The sequence below is a fragment of the Apium graveolens genome, chromosome 7 (genome assembly GCF_009905375.1).
Source record: "Apium graveolens cultivar Ventura chromosome 7, ASM990537v1, whole genome shotgun sequence".
NCBI lineage: Eukaryota > Viridiplantae > Streptophyta > Magnoliopsida > Apiales > Apiaceae > Apium > Apium graveolens.
In genome coordinates, this window is record NC_133653.1 from 148,336,415 (window position 1) to 148,347,554 (window position 11,140).

Consider the following 11,140-nt stretch of genomic DNA (forward strand, 5'->3'; position numbering starts at 1 on the left):
AGAAGGAGCTATTCAAATATATATTGTGGTGTGTGTATAGGTGTGTAGCAGTCAAATATTTTTCAACCCCTAAAACCCTCTTTTTGGGGCCTTTTATAGGTCCCAAGATTTAGGATTTTTGGGGTTTGTACCTCTTCGTCCTAGCCTTTGATCATTTTTGGTTGGTGAGTGATTGGACGGCTTGGATCGATTGTGGGGCCGGGTGTCCTTCTTCCACCAGTGTTGTCTTGGGATCTTTTCATATGGACGGCTGAGATGCAATTGTTCCATTTTGGGTAACATGAGACAATTGACATTTTTGTCCTGTGCCACGTGGTCCCGGGGCCCACCCCGGTTTGGGCCTGGGGTGTTCTCTATTTGGGCTTTTGCTTCTTTATTTGGGCTTGATTGTTTATGGCCTATTATTTGCCTCCCACTCCCTTATGCGGGTTTTCCCGGATGAAGGAGTAGTCTTCTTTTTTGGAGCGTGTGTTATGAGCTGCGTGATGCAGAAAAAATTTCGTATTTTTCCTTTGATTTGTGGCCCCTAAACCCGGGGTGTTGTTGGATACAAGTTCCTGGGGTTGCGTTTGGGTAGGCCTTTTGGTTTTTGTCATTTGGAAAAAATTCGCATTTCTCCTTTGATTTGTGGCCCCTAACCCCTGGGTGTCGTTGGATACAAGTCTCCGGGGTTGCGTTTGGGTAGGCCTTTTGATTTTTGTCACTTGGAAAAATTTCGCATTTTTCCTTTGATTTGTTGCCCCTAACACCGGGGTGTTGTTGGATACAAGTTCCCGGGTTGCGTTTGGGTAGGCCTTTTGGTTTTTGTCAATTGGAAAAATTTCGCATTTCTCCTTTGATTTGTGGCCCCTAACCCCGGGGTGTTGTTGGATACAATTCCCCGGGGTTGCGTTTGCGTAGGCCTTTTGGTTTTTGTCACTTGGAAAAATTTCGCATTTTTCCTTTGATTTGTGGCCCCTAACCCCGTGGTGTTGTTGGATACAAGTCTCCGGGGTTGTGTTTGGGTAGGCCCCATGATTGAGTTGGCGGGTACGGGTGTGATAGGTGCCCAGTATTTTGGCATTTTCCCCGGAATGTCGAGTGACGGTTGAGCTTCCTATAGGAATATGTATATACATACATGTGTATATACGAAATGTTGCAGTTTTTCCCCCCTTTTTCTCCTCAAAAGCCGCGCCTGTTAAATAATTACAGCGATGTAATCATTAACTGCGGTGATTATTTTATGGACGCTCAGGATTATGCCACGTGTCTTTATCCGACGAACACGATCGTGTGGCAGTTGAGGGGGTTACTGTCTCATTTGTGCCTATAAATACTCCTGCTTTACCATTTCTGTTTTCTTTACGCCATTACAAACACCAAACACTCTCTGCAACTTTTCTTCGAGGCAAATTTGGGAGCTTTTCTCTTTGAAGCCGACTTATTTCTCCTGCTTTCTTGTAAGTTTTCTAACTTTTCTTCATTCTTTGCTTTGGCATGACTGTTTAATGAATACTTGTAGTCTGAGCCCTTCGAATGCATGCGTACCCAATCATCCGAATAAGTTTACTTTTGTTGCGTCGAGTGTTGGTGAATCGAACATGCTATTATTTACTGTTTAGAATTTCAGGTTTTATTTGCATAAAAACAGTTGATGTTTGTTGTGAATCTGGGTTTGTTTTTTGGTATTTGTATGTGTACGAATAAGGGGTTTAATTTGTGTAAAAACTGGGTTTGTTCTTTGGCTTTTGTGACTGTTCATGACTTGTGTTGTAGGTCTATATATATATATGTATAGACGGGTTCATAGAGCTGTATCTCGCAGAATAGCTCCGTCGCGAGGAGGCCAAAACTGCTGGAGAGGGCACCTCCGGGGCGCAGCCGCCTCCGCCCCCCGAAGAGGTCCCTGAGAAGACTCCTCCTCCTCCCGAGAACTGAAGAATGAAGATCCAGGCTTTGTGCCTTGTAATTTATTTTCTTAGTTTGGTATCGTTCCAGACTTAGCCCTTGTGGCTTTTAAACTTGTTATTTGAATTTTGTATGACTCTGGTTTGAATTTGGTCCGGGGATTGGTTTTCCCTGGGCAAGCATGTAAATATATTTCCCTTTCTGTATCTGGTTTTTGCTATCATTCGTTAAATTTTTCCAAGTACACTAGGTTGTGTGTCGTCCCCGGGAAGGGCTGAGAACTTTTAATAAAATTTTACATGGGTAAAATTTTTCTAAGTACACGTGGATTGTATAATGGTCCCTGGGGTGGGGTTTAAAATTTTAACTGAATAAAATTTATCTAAGTACACATGATTTGTGTAATGGTCCCCTGGGTGTTGTTGGATCCAAGTCCCCGGGGTTGCGTTTGGGTAGGCCTTTTGGTTTTTGTCACTTGAAAAAATTTCGCATATTTCCTTTGATTTATGGCCCCTAACCCTGGGGTGTTGTTGGATACAAGTGTCCGGGGTTGTGTTTGGGTAGGCCTCATGATTGAGCTGGCGGGTACGGGTGTGATAGGTGCCCAGTTTTTTGGCATTTTCCCCGGAATGTCGAGTGATGGTTGAGCTTCCTGTAGGAATATGTATATACATACATGTATATATACGAAATGTTGCAGTTTCCCCCTTTTTCTCCTCAAAATCCGCGCCTGTTAAATAATTACAACGATATAATCATTAACTGCGGTGGTTATTTTCTGGAAGCTCAGGATTATGCCACGTGTCTTCATCCGACGAACACGATCGTGTGGCAGTTGAGGGGGTTACTTTCTCATTGTGCCTATAAATAATCCTGCTTTTCCATTTCATTTTTCTTTACGCCATTATAAACACCAAACACTCTCTACAACTTTTTTTTGAGGCAAATTTGGGAGCTTTTCTCTTTGAAGCCAACTTATTTCTCCTATTTTCTTGTAAGTTTTCTAACTTTTCTTCATTCTTTGCTTTGTCATGACTGTTTAATGAATACTTGTAGTCTGAGCCCTTCGAATGTATGTGTACCCAATCATCCGAATTAGTTTACTTTTGTTGCATCGAGTTTTGGTGAATCGAACATGCTATTTTTTACTGTTTAGAGTTTCAGGTTTTGTTTGTATAAAAATAGTTGATGTTTGTTGTGAATCTGGGTTTGTTTTTTGGTATTTGTATGTGTACAAATAAGGGGTTTAATTTATGTAAAAACTGGGTTTGTTCTTTGGCTTTTGTGACTGTTCATGACTTGTTTTGTAGGTGTATATATATGTATGTATACTCTGTAGGATATACTTTGGTGTTTCGATTCGAAGGTTAATTATATCTGAGTGGCTTTCTTTTTTTTCTTTTTCTCTTTCTTTTATTTCCCGAAATGGCCTAGACTCCGGGGTTATATGGTTAGGAGAGGGAGAAAGAAACAATTGGCCAACCTTAAACGTAGACCCGACCGTCCCCACTTCGGATTTCCCGACCATTCTTCAAGTGAATCTTCCCCGGAACCAAAGAACATGCCTCCCCGTTGCCAAACTGTAGTTGAGGAGTTGCCTACTTTCCTTTTAAACCTCGGGCAAACTTTGGGTAGAAGAGACGGGTCTTGGGTAGATATAGATCACTATTTTGTTCAGAACCGAGAGAATAGTCCCCCACATGATTACTATTTTAGGGATCTTTCTGCTATTTATAGGCCCGGGGGTATAGAGCCTTATGATGGGGCCCGTATGGATCAACTTTTCTATAATGCTCCCGAAACTGGCTATGTTCCAGCTCCCCGTCATCCCGACCTTTCAGAATATACCTTCGAGCAGATAGATGACTTAGTGAAAGCCGTTTTCCACTTCGGAGATGGTATGGAGTGGAGGTGGCCCGAGCCTCATGAGAGGGTCTATCACCATCTCGTGGGTAGTTGGGTAGCTATTCCTCTAGAGTATCTTCATATCATGAGGCCCAACCTTCACCAATTCACCAGGTCTTTATGCCGTGATGTCTACGGGATACCCTTTACTCAGTCGGCTTCGAATTCTGTCAAGTGGGTTTCTTGGTTCCTTCCCTGTTGTCATGTGAAGAAGTACCTCCATACCTTCAAGCTTTTTCACTACCTCTTTAAGATTAAGAAGGATACCCTACCTCCCCTTTTTGAGTTCACATTCAACATAGATGGCTGCGGATTTCCTGCCGATGCCAAGAGTGCACCTGTCTTTATGTTGAACTCACTCCGGGGCTGGCACCAGGAGTTCATCTTCGTCCGGGGTGGGGACCTGGAGTTTATGCCTGTGTATAAAATTTCTTTGAAAAATAACAGGTTCCCATCCGAGCGGCTCGGTGGAGATGCCCTGGTGAAGATGTACGACTTTATGGTGGCTCTGGTGCTCAGTGGACCCGAGATACCTTTTTAGATAGCTAAACATTGTATAATATTGGTTGTAAGTGCTTTACTTTAACGGTCTTTTCCTTGTACTTTTTCTTGATGTATATCTTTTCCCTGATGCTTTCTTTCTAAAGTGTTGCTCCTTGTGTAGGTCTTCCGTTCCTTAACCCTTTCCATCACGCTATGTCGCAACAGTTCAAGGATTTGGCCGGAAGGTTCAAGAAGATTGGTGGTGTTGTGCAGTTGGATTCGGGGAAGAAGAAGGCTGGTGTAGGTAGCGGTTCTCAGGCCCGGGATGTTGGTTCTTCGGGGAATAGCGTAAGGCAGAGTGCTCCGGTGGTTACTACGCCTATTGTCTCGGAGATCGAGGAGATTGAGGTGTTGGAGCTAGACGAGGAAGAGGTTGGGGCGTTGAACCCTCGCAAGAGGAAAGCTGCGGAAGATGCTGCTGGTGGCTCCGGAACCCCACAGCGTAAGAGGGTGTCTACTTTGGGCCCTACTGAGGAGGAGAGCCAGAAGCTGGTGGAGGAGGATGCATTGAAGCGCCTTTTGGCCCAGATGACTCTTGACGATCGTCAGATCGAGATGTTCGACAACTATGCCTCTCCTGCTGACATCGAGTGCTACGCCAAGGAGGAAATGGACACTTTCCTTGATCATCTTGTGCGGGATGTTTCGGAGGTAAGAGTGTTCCCTTATCATCTTTTTTCTTCTTCCCTTTGTATCAGTACTGATTCATTTCTTTTCAGGCTAATGCTCGGATCAACGGCTGCTCTACCATCCTTCATAATTACCGCATAAGGGAGGCTAAGAATAAGACAACGGTGAAGGAGTTGGCTGGTGAGAAGGAAAGATTTGCCAAGTGCCGGGAGGTGAAGGAGAAGGAGTATCAGGAGAACAAACAGGCTGTTGCAGAAGCGGTAAAAGCTCGGGAGGCTGCTGAGTAGATGGTTGGATCTCTCCGGGAGGAGGTGCATAAATTAAAGAAGGAACTTGCTTCAAGGCCCCGGGTAGAGGAGGTCCTTGAGTCCTTCCGGGGTACTCCAGCCTATTACGAGGAGCTCAACAACAAGATCTTTGAGAAGGTCAACATTTGCTGGGACATTGCTTCTGCTTATCTGGCTGAAAATCCGGGTGGTGATATGGACGGGTTCATAGAGTTGTACCTCACAGAAGAGCTCCGTCGTGAGGAGGCCAAAACTGCTGGAGAGGGCACCTCCGGGGCGCAGCCGCCTCCGCCTCCCGAAGAGGTCCCTAAGAAGACTCCTCCTCCTCCCGAGAACTAAAGAATGAAGATCCAGGCTTTGTGCCTTGTAATTTATTTTCTTAGTTTGGTATCGTTCCAGACTTAGCCCTTGTGGCTTTTAATCTTGTTATTTGAATTTTGTATGACTCTGGTTTGAATTTGGTCCGGGGCTTGGTTTGCCCTGAGCAAGCATGTAAATATATTTCCCTTTCTGTATCTGGTTTTTGCTATCATTCGTTGAAATTTTTCCAAGTACACTAGGTTGTGTGTCGTCCCCGGGAAGGGCTGAGAACTTTTAATAAAATTTTAACTGGGTAAAATTTTTCTAAGTACACGTGGATTGTGTCATGGTCCCTGGGGTGGGGTTTAAAATTTTAACTGAATAAAATTTTTTTAAGTACACATGGTTTGTGTAATGGTCCCCGGGGTGTTGTTGGATACAAGTCCCCGGGGTTGCGTTTGGGTAGGCCTTTTGGTTTTTGTCACTTGGAAAAATTTCGCATATTTCCTTTGATTTATGGCCCCTAACCCCGGGCTGTTATTGGATACAAGTGTCCGGTGTTGTGTTTGGGTAGGCCCCATGATTGAGCTGGCGGGTACGGGTGTGATAGGTGCCCAGTTTTTTTGCATTTTCCCCGGAATGTCGAGTGATGGTTGAGCTTCCTGTAGGAAGATGTATATACATACATGTATATATACGAAACGTTGCAGTTTCCCCCCCTTTTCTCCTCAAAAGCTGCGCCTGTTAAATAATTACAATGATGTAATCATTAATTGCGGTGGTTATTTTCTGGAAGCTCAGGATTATGCCACGTGTCTTCATCCGACGAACACGATCGTGTGGCAGTTGAGGGGGTTACTATCTCATTTGTGCCTATAAATACTCCTGCTTTTCCATTTTACTTTTCTTTACTCCATTACAAACACCAAACACTCTCTGCAACTTTTTTTTGAAGCAAATTTGGGACCTTTTCTCTTTGAAGCCGACTTATTTCTCATGTTTTCTTGTAAGTTTTCTAACTTTTCTTCATTCTTTGCTTTGTCATGACTGTTTAATGAATACTTGTAGTCTGAGCCCTTCGAATGCATGCGTACCCAATCATCCGAATAAGTTTACTTTGGTTGCGTCGAGTGTTGGTGAATCGAACATGCTATTATTTACTGTTTAGATTTTCAGGTTTTGTTTGCATAAAAACAGTTGATGTTTGTTGTGAATCTAGGTTTGTTTTTTGGTGTTTGTATGTGTACGAATAAGGGGTTTAATTTATGTAAAAACTAGGTTTGTTCTTTGGCTTTTGTGACTGTTCATGACTTGTGTTGTAGGTGTATATATATGTATGTATAGACTATAGGATATACTTTGGTGTTTCGATTCGAAGATTAATTATATCTGATTGGCTTTCTTTTTTTTTCTTTTTCTCTTTCTTTTATTTCCCGAAATGGCATAGACTCCGAGGTTATATGGTTAGGAGAGGGAGAAGGAAACAATTGGCCAATCTTAAACTTAGACCCGACCGTCCCCACTTCGGATTTCCCGACCATTCGTCAAGTGACTCTTCCCCGGAACCAAAGAACATGCCTCCCCGTTGCCAAACTATAGTTGAGGAGTTGCCTACTTTCCTTTTAAACCCCGGGCAAACTTTGGGTAGAAGAGACGGGTCTTGGGTAGATATAGATCACTATTTTGTTCAGAACCGAGAGAATAGTCCCCCACATGTTTACTATTTTAGCGCTCGGATCAATGGCTGCTATACCATCCTTCATAATTACCGCATAAGGGAGGCTAAGAATAAGACAGCGGTGAAGGAGTTGGCTGGTGAGAAGGAAAGATTTTCCAAGTACCGGGAGGTGAAGGAGAAGGAATCTCGGGAGCACAAGCAGGTTGTTGCTGAAGTGGTGAAAGCTCGGGAGGCTGCTGAGCAGATGGTTGGATCCTTCCGGGCGGAGGTGGAGAACTTAAAGAAGGAGCTTGCTTCAAGGCCCCGGGTAGAGGAGGTCCTTGAGTCCTTTCGGGGTACTCCAGCCTATTACGAGAAGCTCAACAACAAGATCTTTGAGAAGGTCAACATTTGCTGGGACATTGCTTCTGCTTATCTGGCTGAGAATCCGGGCGGTGATATGGACGGGTTCATAGAGCTGTACCTCACAGAAGAGCTCCGTCGCGAGAAGGCCAAAACTGCTGGAGAGGGCACCTCTGGGGCGCATCCGCCTCCGCCTCCCGAAGAGGTCCCTGAGAAGACTCCTCCTCCTCCCGAGAACTGAAGAATGAAGATCCAGGCTTTGTGCCTTGTAATTTATTTTCTTAGTTTATTATCATTCCAGACTTAGCCCTTGTGGCTTTTAAACTTGTTATTTGAATTTTATATGACTCTGGTTTAGATTTGGTCTGCGGCTTGGTTTGCCCTGGGAAAGCATGTAAATATATTTCCCTTTCTGTATCTAGTTTTTGCTATCATTCGTTGAAATTTTTCTAAGTACACTTGGTTGTGTGTCGTCCCCGCTGGGTGCAGGTGGTTGTGGCTCGAAGAAGGTGCATTCCATAACAAATTCAGCTAGGGCCTGGGCTTTTATCGCCGTCCGTGGCACAAACTTGATGTTAAATTGGCTTAATTCAATGGCCCAGTTGACTAGCCTTCCGGAGGCATCCAGCTTGTGGATGATCTTTCTGAGCTGCTGATTTGTGACCACTCTAATTTCTCGGCCTTGGAAGTATTGCCTTAGCTTCCTGCTAGAGTGTACGAGGGCCAAGGCAAATTTTTCCAAGTTTGGGTACCGAGTTTCAGCATCTTTGAGGACTTGGCTGACATAGTAGATAGGGCTCTGGATTCCTCCTTCCTCCTAGATTAGGGCCGAAGAGATAGCCTTGGTTCCAGCGGTGATGTAGAGGGATAAAAGCTCACCGAGCTTGGCTTTTGATAACACCTGGGGGTTCATCAGGTGTCGCTTGACTTCTTCAAAAGCTGTGTGGCATTCCGGGGTCCAATCTACCAACTTCTTGTTCCGGGCGCCTTTGAGTAATTCGAAGAATGATAGACATCTTTCCGCCAGTTTTGGAAAGAATCTGCGTAGGGCCGCGAGGCATCCTGCCAACTTCTGAATGTCCTTCTGAGTGCGGGGTATCTTCATTTCCATTATGGCGTTGATTTTTTCCGGATTTGCTTCGATTCCTCTTTCGCTGACTAGGAAGCCCAGGAATTTTCCCGAAGGTAGCCCGAACGCATATTTCTCCGGGTTCAACTTTATGTTGTACCTCCTCAAGTTGTCAAAACACTCCTTGAGGTCCTTGATGTGATCTGGGATCATGAGCGACTTGGAGATCATGTCGTCTACATAGGATTCCATATTCCTCCCCAGTTAGCTCATGAAAATTGTGTTCATCATTTTCTGGTAGGTGGCTCCAGCATTGATGAGCCCGAAGGGCATCATGACAAAGGCGTAGACTGCCCGATGAGTATTGAACGATATTTTGGCGATATCTTCGGGATTCATGCGGACCTGGTTATACCCTGAGAAGGCGTCCATAAATCTGAGCATGGTATGGCCCGAAGTTGCGTTGATTAGTTGATCGATGTTAGGAAGGGGATATGAATCTTTGGGGCATGCAGCGTTGAGGCTCGTGTAGTCGACACACATTCTTCACTTTCCATTCGGCTTTTTGACTAACACCATATTGGCGAGCCAATCGGGGTACTTGATTTCACAGATGATGTCGGCCTTAAGCAACTTCTCTACTTCTTCGTCTATAGCTTGCTATCGCTCCGGGGAAAAGTTTCTCCTCTTCTGTTTGATTGGTCTCTTTTATGGGTCTACATCCAAACTGTGCATTGCCACAGACTGGACAATCCCGGGCATATCTTCCGGTGCCCATGCGAACACGTCCGCATATTCTTTTAGCAGCTTGATGAGTTCTTCCTGGAAGGATGTCTCTAAGCCTTTTCCAATTTTCAACTTCCGGGTGGGGTTCCCGGGCTCCAAATATATTTCGATAGTTTATGCAGCAGGTTCAACCTTGGTATTTTCCTTTACTTCCATAAATTTCTGTATCCGGGCATCGGCGTTGGTCATGCCGTAGCCCGAGTCCTCTATCACGTTGATATCTAACCTTGACCTTTTGCTGAGATGTTCACGGTGCTTCTTCTGGCTTTGGCCTTTGGGTAAAGCCATTACCTTCATCCTGTTCTCGGGATCAGTTTCTGCCATCACTAAGGCCTGCCCGTAGTATTTCCCGAATACCCCCCGGTCTCCTCAAAGTTCTCCGATGCCTCCCGGGGTGGGAAACTTTAGCTTTAAGTGAATTATTGAAGGGATGGCCCGGAGCTTGGTGATGGTGGGCCTCCCCAAAATCATGTTATAAGAGGATGTAGCACTTAACACGTAGAATTTTATGATATGAGAGATTTGACGGGGTGCGGTCCCGAAGACCATGGGGAGGTATATTACCCCGCGGATCGGGATCATATTACTTCCAAATCCATAAGGGGGTCTTCGAGGCATGGGTCCATCCGAAGGTGTCCCAACTTCATCCTGGTAAGTGTGTGCTCAAAGACAATGTTAGCCGAAGGACCATTATTAACCAAAATTCTATGTACCTCATTGTCAGCAATGTCGAGAGTCACGACCAGGGCTTGGTTGTGTTCAGGATCCAGGACTTCATAATCGGCATTAGAGAAGTATATGGGTTCATCTTCAGCAGGCTGGATCATCATGATATCACTGTCCATATCTGGGCTCCGGGGCGGGGAAGAGTTTCCCACGAAGATCACGTTGACCACGTGCTTGCCGCCACTAGAGGGCTTATCTTTGTCATTGAGTCTCCTTTGCAGGTACTGGTTCATGTTGCCCTTCTTGATCTGGTCTTCAATGAACATTTTGAAAGAAAAGCAGTTTTCCGTGGTATGTCCGTGATCCTCGTGATATCCGCAATATTTGTCTTGCGCCCTATTCTCGAGGGGTACTAACAACGGCTTTGGGGGGTAGTAAAAGGGTTTCCCTTTAACCTCTCTTAAGATGTCAGCCCGGGGCCGGTTGAGTGGTGTCCATTCGGGCTCTGGCTTTGGCTCCCTTTTAGGCTTGGGCTTTCTTTCAATCCTTTGAGATATGGAGTAGTCGTCCCGGGGTGGGGTTCCCCGAGACTGCTGTACATAATTGGTCTGCCTATCTGCCTTGTGTCTCTTTTCTTTTCTGTAGGAGGAGCGACGTTCCGGGGACTCATCCTCATCCCGGATTCGCCTGTTCATCTTCATGGATGTGAGGAAGTCATTTTCCTTGATAAACTTTGAGGCCATCGCATAAGTAGAAGCAAGGCTTTGGGGCTCTCTATGGATCAGGTCTTTTACGTAGCCTTCGCACGAAACCGGGTGGAGATTTTGTCGGAAAATATTCACGGCTTCCTCTCCTCAAGGTTGGAGAGCTGGTTGACCGCTTCTTGAAACCTTTTGATGAATTCTGGTAGAGTTTCTCTGCTTCTTTGTTGAATGGTTTCCAAGTGGCACATCTGGAGCTCGTTCATGCGGTTCACCCTTAACCTCTTTAAAAATATTTCCCGGAAGTCTTTCCAAGAGTCGATGCTCCGGGAGGAGATTCTGC

General features: G+C 45.1%; 1 protein-coding gene across 1 annotated transcript; it reads left to right on the forward strand.

Moving 5' to 3' along the window:
• The first annotated feature begins 3,315 nt into the window (after positions 1–3,315).
• LOC141675063 (uncharacterized) lies at positions 3,316–5,787 on the forward strand. Its single transcript, XM_074481776.1, has 2 exons — positions 3,316–4,989; positions 5,058–5,787. Exons 1-2 carry the CDS (start codon positions 4,492–4,494, stop codon positions 5,253–5,255), a joined length of 696 nt encoding a protein of 231 aa, XP_074337877.1. The 5' UTR covers positions 3,316–4,491; the 3' UTR covers positions 5,256–5,787.
• The last annotated feature ends 5,353 nt before the right edge of the window (positions 5,788–11,140 follow it).